This window comes from Moschus berezovskii, chromosome 5 (assembly GCF_049115385.1).
Source record: "Moschus berezovskii isolate FMDL1 chromosome 5, NW_MosBer_1.0, whole genome shotgun sequence".
NCBI lineage: Eukaryota > Metazoa > Chordata > Mammalia > Artiodactyla > Moschidae > Moschus > Moschus berezovskii.
This window is the reverse complement of record NC_142464.1, coordinates 105,147,845-105,170,123: the sequence shown is the minus strand read 5'-3', so window position 1 is coordinate 105,170,123 and position 22,279 is coordinate 105,147,845. Positions and strand designations below refer to the sequence as shown.

Below are 22,279 nucleotides of genomic sequence, written 5' to 3'. Positions count from 1 at the left end.
TTACTGAAAATGAAGAGATCACACCAATACATCCGACTCTAATTTAACACCACTTTACTATTCCACACTGGGACCTGATACCTCGAGCCAGACTATCACCTCCTTCATGCATACATCCTGCTCATTGGATTGGAACTGGGGACACCCTACTCTGAGCTCCCCCACCCGGACCCTGACACTGAGCCTTGCTTGGCTCCACCTAATTGCCTTAGAACTGGATTGCTTAGAAAGGGAAGGAAGGCAATGGGAAGGAGAAGAAGCAGCATGTGTGCTTAGTCATGTCTGACTCTTTGTGACCCCATGGACTGTATAGCCTGCCAGGCTCCTCTGCCCATGGAATTTTCCAAGCAGGAACACTGGAGTGAGTTGCCATCTCCTACTCCAGGGATCTTCCTGACCTAGGGGTTGAACCCACATCTCCTGGGTCTCCTGCATTGGCAGGCAGATTCTGTACCACTGTGCTACCTGGGAAGCCCCAGAAGGAGAGCCAAATATTAATCTAAAATCACAAACGGCCTCTGAATATCTTTTCTGCCCAAAAGTCACCTGCAGGGGCATATTAGGAATATGTGTTCTTCACTCTTATGAGGTCCTCATTTCTCTAAAATCTCTGGTTTCCTTTAGATTTCATTTTCTCAGCTTTATTGTCATGAAGTTCACATTGTCTAGGCACATAAACATATTAAACACTTCAATCATTTTATACATCAACTCATGGGATACTTAAGATTATATTTACTCATGTGTGTGTTAGTCATTCAGTTGTGTCTGACTCTTCGCAACCCCATGGATTGTAGCCCGCCAGGCTCCTCTGTCCATGAGATTCTCCAGGCAAGAATACTGGAGTGGGGTGCCATTTCCTTCTCCAATTTACTCATGTAGTGCTAATGAAAACCTTGAAAACCTTTGGACAGTCTTCCAATTTGAGATCTCTTATATCAGATGGTAAAGAAGCTGCCTGCAATGTAGAAGACCTGGGTTTGATCCTTGGGTCAGGAAGATTCCTGGAGAAGGGAATGGCTACCCACTCCAGTATTCTTGTCTGGAAAATTCCATGGACAGAGGAACCCAGTGGGCTACAGTCCATGAGGACATAGCTGAGTGACTAACACCAGATTCAATGATTTTAGGAGATTTCACTGCCATGTAGCATAAGGCTTTGCCTAACTCTCTTTGGCAATACTAGGACCTAGAATATTTTCGGACATTTGGAAACGTGGAAAATCTGAGGTACAATGTAAGTCACTAATTACATTATCTTTGAAGAAGCAAAAAGATTTTCTCCCATGAATTACTGCAATCAGCTTGTGTTTAGGGGGAAATAAAAATTAGAAAAACCTCAAAGCAGATTAAAACAATATTAGTACCACAGAAAGACAGTCAAGATCATGATTTCCTCTCTAATTTCTTTATAAACTTTTATTATTCTGATTTGCCTTATAGCTACTGGACTCACTTATTATTCTAATTTGCTTCTGGTTATAGGAGTCATTTACATTCAGCAAACCATTAGGGAGGGAATTATCTACCATGTTTATAGTTAAGTCTTTCTTCTGGAAACGTGGTCAAAAATGACAACTTGTATGTAGAGCTCTGTTGGGATCAGGCTTCTAGTAGAGTTGTCACCAGGTTGAGCCTAAAATACACAAATCATATTGTTAGTCAGGTAGGTCCATGCACATAATTCACATTAAATGAATTTTCTTCTTGCTTCAGTGTTATAGCAAATAGAACTAAGAAAGTTGTATCCATGGAAACAAATCCAAGTTTCCCCCCAGATTCTTTTCCCAGGAGTGGTGATAATTCCAATCAGGAGCTCTGAGGCCCTGGTGGTGACATTACTGAAAATATCTAGGATCAAAGCGGTGTCTCAGGTTTATACTTGTCTAGACTTTGCTGAACCCCACGGGTCACTAACTCTGCAGAATTCCCAGGGAAGGGCTTTGCACACACAGGTGATCGCAGGGTAATAAGTTAAAAAGAAATGTATCTTGATTTCAAGTTTGTCAAATAGAAATGTCTCAGATTTGGAATTGGTTCAGACTCGTGGAACTAACTACCTGTCCATGGTGGGTTTCATGAATAGCTTCTTACTTGTTTGATAGCTATTTGATTTACATTTTTCCCCTTTTTTTCATTATAATCCGTGAAAAAAAGATTTGGTCCTTTTACTTTTATGCAGATATTTTGCCATACTTATAAGGCCCCCAGAGAGACCCTCTGGGAGAAAGTATTCACTAACGTTGTACTGATAAGAGAGAAGACAGATCCGAAAAGAGCCAGACAGTATCTAATATTAGTCATTGGGCCTTTCCTGTATTTGATGTACAAAAGAATGAGTGATGTTACTTGCTCTCTCTCCTCTTATACGAAGAGATGATAAGAATTTAGATCAGGGACTAGAGAGAAGCTTTAATATTACCTTTCCCCCCTGGTATTCAATTTCTTGTGCTAGTGAGAAAGAATTTATCAGACCCATCTTCTGTTAAAAGAGTGAGTAAAATTGTAAAGATTTTGAAACAGGAAAACAAAAAGAGTGAGTATCTTGAGTGGTTTACCCATCCATGATTTATTCTATGTTTGCGCTATTTTATAACTCATTAAGTTTAAACTGATAATAATGCAAAATATTCTCTACAAAGATGCAAACCAATTGTGCTCAGTGGCACACCACTGATTATTGCTTCATCTTGAGATCTGTTTTACATTAATTTGTAAATTAATTTCAGTCTTTCTTTTTCCCTACATGTGTTCTGGTTTTTGACTTCTTCATTGAACTGCTTACAACATCTTATTTGTTCATTGCATAATTTATGAATAAACAAAATTTTTGACACATTAATTTTACATCAGTATTAGAAACACTATCTTGTAAATATTTTGGAGATTCCAATTTGATGCACAGTGGATTCATCTGACAGTTGAATAGCTTGAGTAGCTGGAGTGTGTCTCTCTTGGGTGACTTAAACTCTTTATTTCTTGGTTTCTATTGGTAAATCCCTAGAAGCAGCAGAACTTTAACTTTGTTGATCCTCTGTTCCTTCACATATTTCCCTTTTCACTATGTTTGTATTTTGTTTTTGCTTTTGGAACTTTTACAAGGAATAAATTATTCCCCCTTGGTGACAACTGTGATTTGGAACTTGATTTTATGGCTTAACCTTTGCGTTTTCTGTAAATAGATGAATAGATTACTGAGATTTATTCTTTTTATTGTGTAAGAAACAACAGAAAATCTGATTTGTTATTATTATTGTTTCTTTATTTGTCTACTTGTCTTCTTTGAAGAAATTAAGAATCTCATGCCCATTAGGAAAGAGGACAACTTTTTTGATATACGGGCAGATTACTTTTTTGAGTTTACTCTTGAGTTGTGACTATGTTTAGACTTGAAGCTACAAGATCCCTATGTGTCTGTGTGTATATATGTTTAGAATTCAGAAAGACCTTTGCATCTTTATGTATGAGTACACAGTATTTTTCTATCTCTGGAGAGAATTAATAAATTATATTAAGAAGTCTCCTACATTAAAGAAACTCTGTTCTGATTGGCCTGTAGAGCTTTTATATAAATAAGTTCTTATGTAAATCAAATATTTATAAAATTCCAAGAAAATGTGGAAATTAAAGTTTTGATACTTTTTTTTTTTCTGTTTGTCCATGCAACATGAGAATCTTCCCCAACCCGGGATCAGACCCATGTCCCCCATGTTGGGAGTACAGAATCTTAACCACTGGACTGCCAGGGAAATCCAGAGTTTGGATACTTTTAATGTGCTATACTTAAAGAGTATTCCCACAGAAATGATTTAAAATTTTAAGGTCATACAATTGAGATAAATATTTGGCAAATCAGAGTAGTGTAATAACTTTGGTTTAACACAAATAGCTTTTCCTCTGATTTATCAGTGTTAAGTATAACATAAACATATATTTTATTCTACTGTACTTGTGTTTGTTTATCTTAAGCTTATTGATGCATACTGATAAAATAAGCTAATACTACTCTGATACAATCTGTAATATAATGAGAAATCCATATTCAACAAAGTCATTATTCTGACAACTTTATTTCATCAGCAATCTTGTTTTTTACTGTCAATTTGAATATAATTACTCAGATCTTTAGGTAACATAAAAACTTAGACAGCTATTAGGTTAAATAACATAAAGAATATTCATATGATATCCAGATAGTTTCTAATCACAATAGAATACTGAAAATTTGATGCTTAATTATTAAACTTATGCTGTGATTCATGGGGTCGCGGAGAGTCGGACATGACTGAGCGACTGAACTGAACTGAAAGTTTATATAGTTTTGCTTACAGCCAATGAAAAGTTCCTATTTTGGGTCATGTTAGTGAACATGTTCATTTTTTCTCTTTCAAAGGACATGTGTGTGGCTATACAAAGATGCGGAGAAGGCAATGGTGACCCACTCCAGTACTCTTGCCTGGAGAATCCCTTGGGCGGAGGAGCCTGGTGGGCTACCGTCCATGGGGTCGCGAAGAGTTGGACGCGACTGAGCGACTTACCTGAACTGACTTTTGGCATAACGTTTGATTAGGCTGTCCTTCTAATCAGAAGCTTAACACAGCAAATTTTCTTTGTCATGCATGTTTTATTATATACTTTCTTTTCACTGCAGATAATATACTTGGATGATGAAGGGTTGTCATTCACACTTTCATCACTAAGCATTGATATTGATATATATATATATAATTTTAAATTATATATTTAATTGTTTTCTTTCTTCTAGCTCACCATTTCTTTGCCACACCTTGTATATGAGTTCACTCATATATTGGACACTTAACAACAATGTGTTTATCTCTAGGGGTTGTTTCATAATACTGCATATAAAATTAAAATCAGTTTTCCAGGTCAAAAAGAGGGCATAGCATTTAAGTTTTAGGAGTTTTAATTTATAGAAGCTAATCTCTGTTGTGTAACTTTTAATGTGTTCCTCAAGGCCATTGATTTTAGCAGCAGTTTGTTAAGTAAATACTTAATTTATATGTGGTAGACTTTCAGTTCAGGTATACCAGGTGATTGCCCAAGGGGAGAAAACATTTAAAAGCTTCTGAGTATGTGGGTGTTTTAGGGCTATAATCAACCAAACATTCAGTAATTTGGGCAGCAAAACCAGAAAACTGGCAAAGCCTCAGCTTTACATAATAACTGCGACTGTGCCACAGTTAAAAAGCAGTGCTTACAAGAGGCCACGGAGGAAAACCCAGGAGCCAAAAAAGTGGTGCTGGTGACTCAGTAAGTGTCCCCTGCTCCATTAATTCAAGGTTGTATGGAGGTGAGAGAACACTGTTGGAGACTTTCAAGAAAGAAATCATGGCTTCTCTTAAGCCTATTCTATTCAGTATGGGTTTTTCTTAAAAATGTCCAATAGGAATATACCGGGGCCCTGTAAAAAGACAACCTGTAAAATTGAGGACCTTCACTGGGAGGGTGGAGCTTCAAGAGAATAAATTCAAACCATCTGCAGAAAGGATGTAGGAATGTTAGGGGCCCCCATTCTGAGAAGAGAATTTTCCAGCCTATGACAGGGTCCATCTGAGTGAATTGGGAGGCAGCATTAGGAGGCAATTAACACCTTTCCTACTAATATAGCAAGTGTTTGGGTGGAGGGTGCATTGGGAGGAATGGAGCAGAGGGACAGGAACTGTCAGGAGATATTCTGCAATGGTCCTCTAAACTAAGCAAACAAACAAGTCACTCCCCCCCAAAACAAAAACATACGCTATCATTAGAAGTAATTTTTAATTTTAAACCTTGTTCACCTAGATATTCTTTCGCTTATAGAAAAAGAAAGTAAAATTTGACTTTCTGTTTTTTGTGTTTTGTGGCATCTGTTATGAGACAATAATGACTATACATTTACTTTTTAAACATAATAAAATACCAAGTACCTAACACCTTGCCCTTGCCCTGGACACCTAGAATCAGCACTCCAAAGCAGGAAAGGACCCCTAGGGTTAACTCACCTACCAAGGAGAGAAAATTACCAGAGTCAATTTCTCAGGCAATTTTCAACTAAAAATAGCATTAGCACTGCATATGTTTCGAGTGTCTAAGATCCTAAAATATTTTAAAGTTAACCTCAAAAGTTTCCAGGATTATTTTTGGCCTTCCTATTCTTTAGCAAGTATTTAATATTCAGTTTATTCATTCCACAGATGTCTACTAAGCACCTACCATACACTAGCACCAGAGATACAATGGCAGAATGGCCAAAAATGGTTTCTGTCCCACGATTCTGTGTATGCTTCACAAGTTTTGTCACAAATGTTTCATTTGAGCCTCTGGACTGACCTGCCTGACAAAATAATTCTTCGTGAGTCCATGATAGCAATAATGGGTATTGTCATCCTCATTCTACCATGATCCAAGTAAGAAAGGAAAAATAGCTGCAATTTATCAATGGAAGTATCTATTGAGGTCATTGGTAATGTGGTGAAAGTTAATCCAGAAGCCTTTGGTGTGTGGTCTATACTTGCTAGTTGGTTCGTGCAATCTCAGAAATATGTAATTTAGACTATATAAAATCAAGACTGTTGACTTATAGCTTGCTTTAGAAGAATGAAGTTTGATTACCTTATGGACATATGAAAAGGTGTGTGCATGCTAAGTTGCTTCAGTAGTGTCCAAATCTTTGTGACCCTATGGACTTTCCTCCCCCAGGGGATCTTCCCAACACAAGGACTGAAACTGTGTCTCTTATGTTCATTGCATAGTGAAACAATGAGTTGAGTTGAGTTCAGTCGCTCAGTCGTGTTTGACTATTTGCGACCCCACGGAATGCACTGCAGCACCAGGCCTCCCTGTCCATCACCAACTCCCGGAGTTTACTCAGACTCATGACCATTGAGTCAGTGATGCCATCCAGCCATCTCATCCTCTGTCATCCCCTTCTCCTCCCACCGTCAATCCTTCCCAGCATCAGGGTCTTTTCCAGTGACTCAGTTCTTCACATCAGGTGGCCAAAGTATTGGACTTTCATCTTCAGCATCAGCCCTTCCAATGAATATTCAGGACTGATTTCCTTTAGGATGGATTGGTTGGGTCTTCTTGTAGTGCAAGGGACTCTCAAGAGTCTTTTCCAACACCACAGTTCAAAAGCATCAATTATCTGGCACTCAACTTTTTTGTAGTCCAACTCTCACATCCATACATGACTACTGGAAAAATCATGGCTTTGACTAAATGGACCTTTGTTGGCAAAGGAATGTCTCTGCTTTTTAATATGCTGTCTGGGTTGGTCATAACTTTTCTTCCAAGGAGCAGGCGTCTTTTAATTTCATGGCTGCAGTCACCATCTGCAGCGATTTTGGAACCCCCAAAAATAAAGTCTGTCACTATTTCCATTGTTTCTCCATCTATTTGCCATGAAGTGATGGGACCAGATGCCATGATCTTAGTTTTCTGAATGTTGAGTTTTAAGCCACTTTTCACTCTCCTCTTTCACTTTCATCAAGAGGCTCTTTAGTTCTTTTTCGCTTTCTACCATAAGGGTGGTGTCATCTGCATATCTGAGGTTATTGCTATTTCTCCCGGCAATCTTGATTCCATTGTGCTTCATCCAGTCCAGCATTTCTCATGATGTACTCTGCATATAAGTTAAATAAGCAGGGTGACAATATACAGTCTTGGCATACTCCTATCCCAATGTGAAAGCAGTCTGTTGTTCCATGTCCAGTTCTAACTGTGGCTTCTTGACCTGCATAAAGATTTCTCTAGAGGCAGGTAAGGTGGTCTGGTATTCCCTGGTATTCTCTTTCAGAATTTTCCAGTTTATTGTGATCCACATTCTCAAAGTCTTTGGCATAGTCAATAAAGCAGAAGTAGATATTTTTCTAGAAGTTTCTCACTTTGTCAATGATCCAACGGATGTTGGCAATTTGATCTCTGGTTCCTCTGCCTTTTCTCAATCCAGCTTGAACATCTGGAAGTTCATGGTTCATGTACTGTTGAAGCCTGACTTGGAGAATTTTGAGCATTACTTTGCTAGCGTGTGAGATGAGGGCAATTGTGTGGTAGTTTGAGCATTCTTTGGCATTGCCTATCTTTGGGATTGGAATAAAAACTGACCTTTTCCTGTCCTGTGGCCACTGCTCAGTTTTCCAAATTTTTTGACACTGAAAGCCAATAAAATATCACTTTGCTAAAGAGCTTGTATCAGATCAACTAATCTTTAAGCTCACCAGAAGAGACATTTGAAAATACTCTTGTGCGTATATCTGGAAAAACTGTAACAGGAAAAGGTGTATGTACCCCAGTGTTCATTGCAGCACTATTTACAATAGTTAAGACATGGAAGCAAGCTTAATATCCAGAAGATGTGGTACATATATCAGTCTGTTCAGTTGTGTCCAACTCTTTGCAACCCCATGGACTGCAGCACACCAGGCTTCCCTGCCCATCACCAACTCTTGAGCTTGCTCAAACTCATGTTCATCAAGTTGGTGATGCCATCCAACCATCTCGTCCTCTGTTGTTCCCTTCTCTTCCTACCTTCAATCTTTCCCAGCATCAGGGTCTTTTCCAATGAGTCAGTTCTTCGCATTAGGTGGCCAAAGTATATATATATTGTATATATAATATATATACATATATATGTTGTATATACATATATATGATAGAATATTATTTGGCTATAAAAAATAATGAAATATTGCCATTTACAGCAACATGGATGCACCTAGTGATTACAACATTAAGTAAAGTAAGTCAGACAAAAACAAACATATTATATCACTTATATGTGAAACATAAAACAAAAAATTGATACAAACACATTTATTTACAAAACAGAAATAGACTCACAGACATATAAAACAAACCTTTGGTTACCAAAGAGGAAAGATGGGGCGGGGGATAAATTAGAAATTTGAGAGTAACAGATATGCACATATTATATATAAAATAGATAAACAACAAGGACATATTTTATAGCAAAGGGAACTATATTCAGCGTTTTGAAATAACCTGTATAGGAAAAGAATCTGAAAAAGAAAAAAAAAAACTATACATATTTGTATAACTGAATCACTTTTCTATACACCCTAAACGAATCCAACATTGTAAATCTACCATGCTTCAGTGAAATAATTGTTTTTTTTAAAATGGGGATTCCTGGGCCTTGCCACAGACAGATGCAGTTTGAATCTCTAGGAGGATGAAGCCTAGGGCTCTCCTGACTGGCTGGTGTGAGGAGAGAGGAAGGGGAAATGCTGTCTGGAAGTCGAGGAAATTGCTGCTAAACAAGTCCTGGTGGGCTGGAGGTAGATGAAGAGATCTTGAGTAACAGTTTGCATTCCAGCATAGATCATTTTTATGTTTGAACAACTGTGATTTTCCAAGAGAGGAGACTGGTTTGGGGAGCTCCTGTTGCACAGCGAAGAGTATCAACATGTAAAGAGATAAGAGATACATCTGCTAACTCAGTGCACGGTCTGCATTACACGTGACTTCCAAGTTCAGTGACATCCAGGGTGAACCAGAAAGGTTCATGCTATAATAGTGTCTTCTGTTTCTATTTACTATGTCTAATTTGGGGTGCCTCAGTGGGTAAAGAACCTACCTGCAGTGCAGGAAACACAGGAGACATGGGTTCAGTCCCTGTGTTGGGAAGATCCCCTGGAGGAGGAAATGGCAACCAACTCCAGCATTCTTGCCTAGAGAATTCCATGGACAGAGGATCCTGGTGGGTTACAGTCCATAGGGTCTCAAAGAGTCAGACACGACTGAGCGACTAAGCACACAAACACACACGTCTAATAAAATCCACGCATCTTTAAGATCTTTTAACATATTTTTTTATTTGTTTGTTTTGTTATTAGCCCTTTATCAAGCAACTATATTTAAATACTCTCTATTAGACATAAAATAAAGGGACAGAAAGGAGCCTTGTGACATGCCGTGCTGTTTCTTCAGTCGTGTCCACCCCTTTGTGACCCCATAGATTGTAGCCTGCATGACTCCTCTGTCCATGGGATTCTCCAGGCAAGAATATTGCGGTGGATTGCCATTTCCTTCTCCAGAGGATCTTCCTGACCCAGGGATTGAAGCCGTGCCTCTGCAGTCTCCCGCATTGGCAGGTGTGTTCTTTACCACTAGCACCACCTGGGAAGCCCTAATTTCATATTTTTCATACAATTGATTTTCTTTTTCTTGGCACACCACTGGAATTTAGCCAGCAGAAAAATAATCTCCTTTCAGGATGGCTTAATCATTTTCATACTCAGAAATTTTGATTATAAGTCTTGACATGAATGGTATAGATTTTCATTGAACTGTACAGAACAGCAAAAACTCACTAGATTTGGCTTCCACTCTTGGACTTCAAGTTTCTCCCAAAACTTTTCTGCTATTTCTCTCCTTCCTGCACCTTGGTCTCAACCCTGCTTGCACTTAAGACTTACCTGGGAACTTTTAAAAAGAATGGATGTCCAGGCAGGCCTTCCACCCATACCAATTAAACTAGAATTTTTGCTGATGAGGCCAGGCATCAAATACTATAAAACATTCTGTGTGATTCTGATGTCTGGTCTATGCTGAGAATGACTCTTGCCAAAAGGAGCTCCTCTCCCGTCTCACGCAGCCTCATGCCCTGTGCTTCCACACCTTTCTATGTGAAGTTTCTGCCTACCAGAAGACCCTTTCAGCTTTGATTCTCATGTTTTCATCACACCCATCTTTCAAAATCTGGTTCAGATGTTGTTTCTTTCATCAACTTGTTTTTGAATGCCTTGTGAAGTGAAAGTCACTCAGTTGTGTCTGACTCTCTGCAACCCCATGACTATACAGTGCATGGAATTCTCCAGGCCAGAATATTAGTGGGTGGCCTTTCCCTTTTCCAGGGGATCTTCCCAACTCAGGAATCGAACCCAGGTTTCCCTCAATCCAGGTGGGTTCTTTACCAGCTGAGCCACAAGGAAAGCCCTTTGAATGCTTTAGGTCAAAAATAATCTCTGCCTCCTTTGAATTCTTAGAGCATTTTCTTCCCTGTCAGGTCACTTTCCAGCTGGCCATTTCTGTGCACAGTATATTTTTCACCCACCCACCCACCAGTTAACCTGTAAGCTTTTTTAGGGAAAGAAAGCCAACTTTCTGATTCACTTATTATACCTCAAGGAAGAGGAGGATGGAAGGAAGAATAGAGGTCACAGACTGCCTTAAACGACATCCATCCAGCTTATCTTTTTCTCTGCTCTTATCCAGCATTAGAACTCTCTCTCTTTCTCTTTCCTAAGTGTTGGAGTAGAGTGACATTTCTCAACCACTTTTTCTACATTGATATATTCTTTAAGTTTTGTCTTTTCTTGGATGATCAGGTAGTTGCAGTATTAAAAGCACAACTCAGAAACATTCTAACTATAACCCAAGTTCTAGATCTCTTTGATTGTTATAGTCTCAGCTTCTCCAGTCTTTCTACCTAGTCTGTCCTAATTTACACTCTCTAATCTCCAGGGCAACCCACTCTAGTACTCTTGCCTAGAAAATCCCATGGACGGAGGAGCCTGGTGGGCTGCCGTCTATGGGGTCACACAGAGTGACTTCACTTTCACTTTTCACTTTCACACATTGGAGAAGGAAATGGCAACCCACTCCAGTGTTCTTGCCTGGAGAATCCCAGGGACGGGAGAGTCTGGTGGGCTTCCATCTATGGGGTCACACAGAGTCGGACACAACTGAAGTGACTTAGCAGCAGCAATCTCCTTAAAACATACTTGCATCCTGTTATTTCCCTGCACAAGAGCCTGGGCACATTTCCCTATTTCCCATCAAGGCTAGTCCAAGGTCCTTACCAGTTCTGCATTCAAGGCTTTTCATGATATTTTCATGAGTAATTCCCATTCCACTCCTCAGGTCAGGTCAGTTCAATTCAGTTGCTCAGTCCTGTTTGACTATTTACGACCAATGAATCACAGCACGCCAGGCCTCCCTGTAGATCACCAACTCCCTGAGTTCACACAAACTCATGTCCATCCAGTCAGTGACGCCATCCAGCCATCTCATTCTCTGTCATCCCCTTCTCTTCCTGCCCCCAATCCCACCTAGCATCAGAGTCCTTTCCAGTGAGTGAACTCTTCACATGAGGTGGCCAAAGTATTGGAGTTTCAGCTTTAGCATCAGTCCTTCCAATGAACACCCAGGACCGATCTCCTTTAGAATGGACTGGTTGGATCTCCTTGCATTCCAAAAGTCTCTCAAGAGTCTTCTCCAATACCATAGTTCAAAAGCATCAATTCTTCGGCGATCAGCTTTCTTCACAGTCCAACTCTCACATCCATACACGACCACTGGAAAAACCATAGTCTTGACTAGACGGACCTTGGGTGGCAAAGTAATGTCTCTGCTTTTTAATATGCTATCTAGGTTGGTCATAACTTTCCTTCCAAGGAGTAAGCATCTTTTAATTTCATGGCTGCAATCAGCATCTGCAGTGATTTTGGAGCCCAAAAAAATAAAGTCTGACACTGTTTCCACTGTTTCCCCATCTATTTCCCATGAAGTGATGGGACCGGATGCCATGATCTTTGTTTTCTGAATGTTGAGCTTCAAGCCAACCTTTTCACTCTCCTCTTTCACTTTCATCAAGAGGCTTTTTAGTTCCTCTTCACTTTCTGCCATAAGGGTGGTGTCATATGCATATCTGAGGTTATTGATATTTCTCCCGGCAATCTTGATTCCAGCTTGTGCTTCCTCCAGCCCAGAGTTTCTCATGATGTACTCTGTATATAAATTAAATAAGCAGGGTGACAATATACAACCTTGACGTACTTTTTTTCCTATTTCCTGTTGTTCCATGTCCAGTTCTAACTGTTGCTTCCTGACCTGCATACAGGTTTCCCAAGAGGCAGGTCAGGTGGTCTGGTATTTCCATCTCTTTCAGAATGTTCCACAGTTTATTGTGATCCACACAGTCAAAGGCTTTGGCATAGTCAATGAAGCAGAAATAGATGTTTTCCTGGAACACTCTTGCTTTTTCCATGATCCAGTGGATGTTGGCAATTTGATCTCTGGTGCCTCTGCCTTTTCTAAAACCTGCTTGAACATCTGGAAATTCACAGTTCACGTATTGCTGAAGCCTGGCTTGGAGAATTTTGAGCATGGCTTTACTAGCGTGTGAGATGAGTGCAATTGTGCGGTAGTTTGAGCATTCTTTGGCATTGCCTTTGGGATTGGAATGAAAACTGACCTTTTCCAATCTTATGGCCACTGCTGAGTTTTCCAAATCTGCTGGCATATTGAGTGCAGCACTTTCACAGCATCATCTTTCAGGATTTGAAATAGCTCAACTGGAATTCCATCACCTCCACTAGCTTTGTTTGTAGTGATGCTTTCTAAGGCCCACTTGACTTCACATTCCAAGACGTCTGGCTCTAGGTCAGTGATCATGCCATCGTGATTATCTTAGTCATGAAGGTCTTTTTTGTACAGTTCTCCTGTGTATTCTTGCCACCTCTTCTTAATATCTTCTGCTTCTGTTAGGTCCATACCATTTCTGTGCTTTATCGAGCTCATCTTTGCATGAAATGTTCCCTTGATATCTCTAATTTTCTTGAAGAGATCTCTTGTTTTTCCCGTTCTGTTGTTTTCCTCTATTTCTTTGCATTGATCACTGAGGAAGGCTTTCTTATCTCTCCTTGCTATTCTTTGGAACTCTGCATTCAGATGCTTATATCTTTCCTTTTCTCCTTTGCGTTTCACCTCTCTTCTTTTCACAGCTATTTGTAAGGCCTCCTCAGACAGCCATTTTGCTTTTTTGCATTTCTTTTCCATGGGGATGGTATTGATCCTGGTCTCCTGTACAATGTCACGAACCTCCATCCATAGTTCATCAGGCACTCTATCTATCAGATCTAGACCCTTAAATCTATTTCTCACTTCTACTATGTAATCATAAGGGATTTGATTTAGCTCATATCTGAATGGTCTAGTGGTTTTCCCTACTTTCTACAATTTAAGTCTGAATTTGGCAATAAGGTGTTCATGATCTGAGCCACAGTCAGCTCCTGGTCTTGTTTTTGCTAATTGTATAGAGTTTCTCCATCTTTGGCTTCAAAGAATATAATAAATCTGATTTTGGTGTTGACCATCTGGTGATGTCCATGTGTTGAGTCTTCTCTTGTGTTGTTGAACACTCCAGACCAATTTCAGCAGCTAGTTTTAACTATTTAGATTTTTCCTTTCCTTTGTTTTACACTCATCAACCTTATCTTTGCTAATAGGTTTCATTCTTGGTATCATCTCCATCTCTGAGCTCAATTCCTAATCATTCTTCAATTTCAGTTGAAAGATTACTTCCTCCATTATTTCTTAACAATCTCCAATGCTCTCCCTGCCCTAGACTGAGTCATCTCTCCACTGAATCCCCAAAGCATTTCTATTTTTTTGCAGCGTATCATTTCCTCCTTAGGTTGCCCTTATATTCTTTACATGCCTGTTTTCTTAAAAATCCTGCAGGAACTTAAAGGGCAAGTGTTGAACTCATACGCTCATCTTTATGTTCCTTATGGTGTCTCATATTTAAGTTTCATCACTAGTTTCTACTAATAATGAATTCTGTGACCCTGAGCAAGTCATTTAACCTGTTTGTGTCAATTTGTTCATAAATCAAAAACATATTCTAGCAGTCTGAATTTGAGATGGCTTAAATTACATATTCTTGGGACTGTACAAGAACACTTGGAAGCACATACTAAAATAAAAATTCCTGTATAACTTCAACAAAGCCTAAAATTAGGGCCCCACTACTAGCTGTTTCCACCAATAAGTTCCTATAATTATTTTTTCTGACTTACTTGGATCAATACAGAGTGGTGTGACTGTGCCCTTTCTGGCTGTTACTGCTACCTCAGGCATTAGCGACATAATATATTCCTCACCTTTTTGTTAATTGCATTTGTGTTTGGAGGGAACCATACATTCAATAATTTATTCCATAAATATTTATTGAGTATCTATTAGCCAGACATTTTTCCAGGTATGGGTTCTGTTCTCACATTAGTAAACAGAACAGGGGATGGGAAGGGGAAAAAAAAAAAAAAACTGGTGTAAGTATGAAAGTTTTTTCTTATTTTAACTATTCTAAACAATCTCTCATTAGTAGATTATGAAACTTTAGACCACCTATGTTAGGCTAAGACTCAAAGCAAACTCTTTCATGGTTCAGTTCAGTTCAGTTCAGTCGCTCAGTCGTGTCCGACTCTCCGCGACCCCATGAATCACAGCACGCCAGGCCTCCCTGTCCATCACCAACTCCCGGAGTTCACTCAAACTCATGTCCACAGAGTCGGTGATGCCATCCAGCCATCTCATTCTCCGTCGTCCCCTTCTCCTCCCGCCCCCAACCTTTCCCAGCATCAGAGTCTTTTCCAGTGAGTCAACTCGTCGCATGAGGTGACCAAAGTATTGCAGTTTCAGCTTCAGCATCAGTCCCTCCAATGAACATCCAGGATTGATCTCCTCTAGAATGGACTGGTTGGATCTCCTTGCAGTATAAGGGACTCTCAAGAGTCTTCTCCAACACCACAGTTCAAAAGCATCGATTCTTCGGCGGTCAGCCTTCTTCACAGTCCAACTCTCACATCCATACATGACCACGGGAAAAACCATTGCCTTGACTAGACGGACCTTGGTTGGCAAAGTAATGTCTCTGCTTTTTAATATATTATCAAGGTTGGTCATAACTTTCCTTCCAAGGAGCAAGCGTCTTTTAATTTCATGGCTGCAATCAGCATCTGCAGTGATTTTGGAGCCCAAAAAAACAAAGTCTGACACTGTTTCCACTGTTTTTCCATCTATTTCCCATGAAGTGATGGGACCAGATGCCATGATCTTTGTTTTCTGAATGTTGAGCTTCAAGCCAACCTTTTCACTCTCCTCTTTCACTTTCATCAAGAGGCTTTTGAGTTCCTCTTCACTTTCTGCCATAAGGGTGGTGTCATCTGCATATCTGAGGTTATTGATATTTCTCCCGGCAATCTTGATTCCAGCTTGTGCTTCTTCCAGCCCAGCGTTCCTCATGATGTACTCTGCATATAAGTTAAATAAGCAAGGTGACAATATACAACCTTGACGTACACCTTTTCCTATTTGGAACCAGTCTATTGTTCCATGTCCAGTTCTAACAGTTGCTTCCTGACCTGCATACAGGTTTCTCAAGAGTTAGTGTTTCCTAAAAGCAAAAGGAAAATTTCTTTTTTTTTTTTCATTTGTGCAGATGATGCAGGGGAGTGAGTACAAAGTGTGTCCACTCAATCCTTCTAAAGATAATACACTGGAAACATTTTGGTGGGTGTGAATCACTCAGACAAGCATTCTTCTCTCAGAAATAGAAACTGGTCTTATTTGTTCCAGATGTTATACAGCTGCAGGGAAGTTAAAGCCAGTGGTCCTGTTTTCATGCAACCAAACTCTTATTGCATTTGGAATTTCTTAACCAATGAACTCATGTTACTTGTTCTAAGACCTGCACGATTTTCTTTTTTCCACTCTTTCCATTTACAAACAACTCTGTTTCAAGGGAACCACACTTCAGAATTAATGAGTCTACATCTGTGTTGTACAAAAGAAACACATCCTGTTTACCACTGTCTCCACCTTTCATTTATCTCAGCCTCTTTAAGTTCAGGTGTAAAATATCTCAAAGAGAGTGCTTGAAGGAAAGGAAAAGGAGAGTTGAGTTGTATGGCTCTTCATATTTTATAGATCTTTAAAGATGGAATTTTGAGATGTTCATCTTAGGAAGAATTTCAAGTAGAATCATTAGGGAGTATACTGAGTATAAAGATGTAACTCAAATTGCTGCTTGTAGTTTGAAAACCTTGACTTACTAGCTTCTTTCTTGACTTGCTTGTAGGTCTGTAAGAGCTGCTGTGTTGATGCATGAAATATAAAATGATTATGGCTCTTTGAAGAGGGTAAATAAGTTAAGTAGGTGATATACATGCTAATTTTATACTTAGTCCATAAAAATGAAAATATATGTGTTCTATTTTGTTTGAGAACACTTGTGTCTGGGACACAGAGTACCAGATCTTGAGATTATTGTTTTTATGGGGAAGACTTTTTCAAATTGTGGTTCATGGACAATCTACAGCATAATCACCCTGCTAGCTTTATGAAAATATGTACTTCTAGGCTCAGTTGAGTTAGAATCTCTGCGAATTGGGTCTGGGGAGTTAGAGGGACTCCAGAGATCAGAAAACAACAACAAAGTCTCATCTCCAGCTGTGAACAGCAAAGCCTAGAGAAGTTAAGTGAATTTCTCAAAACCATGAAGCCAGTTAATAATAAAGGCCAATAATTTTGTTTATTAATACTAAGACCAACATTCTTTTCATTAGATTTTATCCTTCAAAAAGATAAAAAAAAAAAAGCAACTTAAAGGAACATGAGTACCCAAATAGGGGCTTCCTAAGTGTCTCGGTGCTAAAGAATCCACTTGCCAATGCAGGGGACACAGGAGATGGGAGTTCAACCCCAGGGTCAGGAAGACCCCTGCAAGAGAAAATGGCAACCCACTACAGTATTTTTGCCTGAAACATTCCATGGACAAAGAATCCTGGTGGGCTATAGTCCACAGAGTTGCAAAGAGTTGGATACTTCTAAGCAACTGAGCAAGCACCCAAATATCACTGATGTCTCACTTAATAATTCTTTTATATAATTTATTTTATGAAAGTGTTAGTTTCTCAGTTGTGCCCAACTCTTTGCAACTCCATGAACTGCAGCCTGACAGGGTCCTGTGTCCATGGAATTCTCCAGGCCAGAATACTGGAGTGGGTAGCCTTTCCCTTCTCCAGGGGATCTTCCCAAGCCAGGGACTGAACCCAGGTCTCCTGAACTGCAGGCAGATTCCTTTACTGTCTGAGACATCAGGAAGACCAATGTACTTTATAAATGTATAACATCATGTACAATAATATACTCCTGTTATTAATTATACAAATCCTTATTCTCCAAGATTTTGGAAGTACCTTTCCTTTAGACTCACCATGAATCTTTTCAGTTATAATTAAAATCTTCCAGGTAAAAGAGGAAATGTTACGTTTCATGGATTATTGATTATGTCTTTGAAATTTCATGATTGATTATTGTGGAAATGAGTGTTTATTAATTAAAGCTATTCAAACTATTCAAATAGCAGTTTGGATTCAGTAATGATTCTTCAAAGTTATACACAAAAACTATAACTGATGGCATACATTCTTAGTATATGTATATGGCATAGGTTAAAACTGAGCCTTAAAATAGTCTGTGTGATGCCATTCAAAACTGATTCAAAAACTTGTTCCACAGATATTAATAATGCTATTAATAATTTTATATGTTTCCTTATGTATGTAGTTTAGCCTACAAAAAGGAAAAGACTCTGTGAATGCTCTTTATTAAGTTTTCTATAATTTGCCTCAAGTGATAGTGTGCTGACACTCATTTGGGGCTTCCCAGGTCAGATGGTAAGGAATCTGCCTGCAATGTGGGAGACCTAGGTTCAATAGCTGGACTGGGAAGATCCCCTGGAGAAGGGAATGGATTCCCACTCCAGTATTCTTGCCTGGAGAATCGTATGGACAGAGGAGCCTGGCAGGCTACAGTCCGTGGGGTGGCAAAGAGTCAGACATGACTGAGTAACTTTCATTTTCACTTTCTGACACCCACTTATGAGTAAAGAGGCACTATCAGAGACAAGGTGTGCACGTATACGTCTCTGTTATTCATAAGTGAACACTCATAAATGCATTAAAGACAATATTGTTTTCAGTGTTAGTCATATATAAAAAAGGGATATTAGAATTCTGGGTATGTATGTGAGATGAGAGCGTCTCTTCTGTAAGTGACTCATCACCGAATTCAGTAACTAGACTCCACAGAATCAGAGCAAAAAATGGATGTGAAGTCTACTGGTTCTCTGACCTAATTCTGCTGCCAGGCAAAGAGGAGTGTTCCCACATGTGAGTTCCATTTAAATTCCCCCCAAATTCTTACCTGTTGATTTCTGATAATTTATTAAATTTTGAAGTTTTTTTCTTTTTTTAAGAATAGTAGACGCTTGTTTCCACATAGCTTTTCACTTATAAATAAATAAACTTAAGGTCAATTATTTAATAATTTTTGAGTGATGGTTCAGTTCAGATATGGTAGAGACACAATAAAATATGATGAGATTCATAGATGTAAAAGCAGATGTACCTTAGGGTCCACATTGAGAATTTTTCTGTCTCTTTTGTATTTGAAAAGTAAGCCTTCTGGATTATTGGCAATCACTTGGTAGTTGGGAGTTGAATTCCAAACAGCAATATGACTGTCCCAGTTGTAAAAACTATAAAAATAAATATTTATTAGGAATTAATATGCATAATGAACGAAACGGACAAATATATTCCAGACAATATTTGGGGCAGTTCAGCTTCAAGATAAATGGATAAGATCACAGTATATAGAACCATGCAGACCACAGGTGTGATTAAAATTCTTGCAGAAAAGATTAGACTGGGTTCTCAATCATTTAGATACATATTTATGACTATTTTGCATGATTTCCTGGTTTGGACACTCTAAGATCTAGGGACTATTCCAGTATAATATTCCCAGGAAGAAGAAAATTGATGTAATTTAAGGCTATTTCTTTTAGCTCAGACTCTTCAGGTTATTGAGTATTCAGGGTATTAAATAAGAGACTGTTTACTGGAAGGAAAAGTAGGCTAAGTCACCTCTTTTCATTCAAAACCAATTAATTCGTTTCTTTAAGGCTCTATTTTTCAATGATACGTTTCCCAGGCAGTAAGAAAACTACTTGTGTTTGAGAGGTGACCACAGGCCAGGCATGATGTGATGTATTCTACAACAGCATCCATATGAAACTGCTTTTACTTCATAGACAAGGCAAGGATATCAGAGGAGTTCAACTAGTATAGTTAACATTCTAAATCTAATATTTCAACCCAGATCTGTGTGTTTCAAAGCATACACATACTCTTTCTACCATTCAGCATTGCCTGTTCAACTCTTTCTTTGGATGATCTTCTATGGAAACTGTATTTTTTCTATGTCTTATTTTATATCTATTTGTCAATACAAATATAATGCTGTTATGTGTTAGAAGCATCCTCAACATACTTATTTTTACTTATCTTATTCCCATTAATGCATTTCTAATATTATGTTTGCTTCTAAAATGACAGCTGTAGAGATAAGACATGTATAGCTCACAGCCCAGTAGGCCTCTCAAATATTGTTAATATTTATTTTTAATCATTCCCCTCTTTTCCAATTTCTGGGTTGTTTTGCTTTCTATTACTGCTCTTAAGAGTAGATTTCATTGATTAAAGTCACTTTGAATTACATTGTTTTCGGAGGCATCAACTTTTTGCTATTACCTGAAAATGTGATATGTTTACCTTCAAACATTTTAATATTAAAAAACTGATTGTATAGATCATATATTTATATCTTCAGGGGTGCATATGAGTGAGAACTAGTCTCTCTCCTCCCCTCTTATTTCTTCTACGGTTAAGACATAATACCATCTGCCCTTTCTGAGGCGTAGAGTTAGAAAAAGTTTTCCAACCACCTTTGTCTGTTGTGTCAACCCTTCCCAAGAGAGCAGAATGACTATCTGATTAACGAATTGAGGGCAGGAGCTGAATATTCATGCTTTCTAGGTCCTCACTTTAACCAGCTTTTGGCAGGCTCAATGCCCAATAGGTTGATGATAGAAGAGCTCCCAATAGTACTGGTGGTAAATTCAATCCAGTTGAAAAGGAATTACAAGACAATTTGACTTCACACCCAAACTGGATTCCTCAATTCAGTTTAATTCATAATAAGGAAGATAAATTGACCTCCATACTCCTGGGTGTTCAGTTAGGTGACTGACAAACTGGAATAAGGGACATGGGTATGATTCTCAGCGTTATGTGTGTATGTATTTCTGAGATATATAGATAGAGATAATCTCACTAAAATGCTTGAGTCATAGTCATACTCTGAGGGGCATGGTTTATATCACACATTCCTATCTGGTTGCTCAGACTTCAAATTAAAAGCCTCATTGAAATTCAGGCAGATTTTTTGAATATATATTAATATGTATGTATATACACACACACACACACACACTCTTTAAGTAAGAAAGTCAATTTGTCTAGCACATGGTACTTTTGATGAAGTGACTTGGAATTTTGGTCAATACATTTTGTTCTATTCAGGGAAGGGTAATAGGCTTCATTTCAAATGCCAATTCTAATAGCTAATAATTATTAATATTTAATAAAGATAAGTAACACATTTAATAAGCACCATATACTGGGTAGTGTTTTGAGACTAAGGAATCTATTATACCATTAATCTTATTGTCAACCCCATGAAGTAGGCATAAAGCTATGCCATTTTATACATATAGAGCCCAGGTGATCGTGAAGTGTGTCTGTGGATGAAAATGAGGAACTGGATTTAATAACATATTGAAAACCGGATTTAATGGTTATGAGAAAAATATCAATAAGAGTCTAGATTACTCTCAGATTTCTGATTTGAATACCTAAGTAGATAGAATTATTAATGTTTACTAGGAAATAAAACACGAGGTAGGGAACAGATAGCAGCAGATAGAAGGGGATTATTTCAGTTTTAGATGTGTTCAACTTGAAATCCTCAGGAAATATCCAAGAAAATGAAAGCAAAGGTCTTGGTTTGTGCTGTTTACTGCCATATTTTCAATTCCTTTTTACAGCCTATGCCTGACACATGGTAGATACTAAATGTATATTAACAGAATAAATAGGTAATGGATAAATTTCTAAATTTAGAGTTTTCTTTGATGGAGAAGGGGCTTCCCCAGTATCTCAGCGGAAAGAATCTGCCTGCCATGCAGGAGATGTGGGTTCTATCTCTGAGTTGGGAAAATCCCCTGGAGGAGGAAATGGCAACCCACTCCAGTATTCTTGCTGGGACAATCCTATGGATGGAGGAGCCTGGCAGGCTATAGTCTGTGGGGTCGCAAAGAGCTGGACATGACTGAGTGGCTGAGCATGCTTAGATGGAGTACCAGCAGTATTTAAATTCTAATAGGTGACTGAGATAGACAAAGGAGAAAATGTGAATAAGAATGAAATCTGGGGGACTTCCTTGGTGGCTCAGTGGTAAAGACTTCACCTTCCAATGCAAGGGGTGAGGGTTTGATTCCAGGTTGGGGAAATAAGATCCCATGTGCCTTGTAGACAAAAAACCAAAACATAAGACAGAAGTA

The 22,279-nt window shown here is 38.7% G+C and overlaps 1 protein-coding gene across 1 annotated transcript in view; it reads right to left on the bottom strand.

Annotated features, from left to right (window-relative positions):
- Positions 1-1,404: 1,404 nt before the first annotated feature.
- The window catches only part of CFAP299 (cilia and flagella associated protein 299), a 724,858-nt gene continuing 703,983 nt past the window's right edge, over positions 1,405-22,279 (bottom strand). Inside the window, exons 5-6 of the mRNA XM_088836097.1 lie at positions 19,222-19,351; positions 1,405-1,636 (exon numbers count right to left, since the gene is read on the bottom strand). Coding sequence (XP_088692223.1) covers positions 1,541-1,636; positions 19,222-19,351 — 226 coding nt within the window. The 3' untranslated portion in view covers positions 1,405-1,540. The remainder of the gene's footprint in view (positions 1,637-19,221; positions 19,352-22,279) is intronic.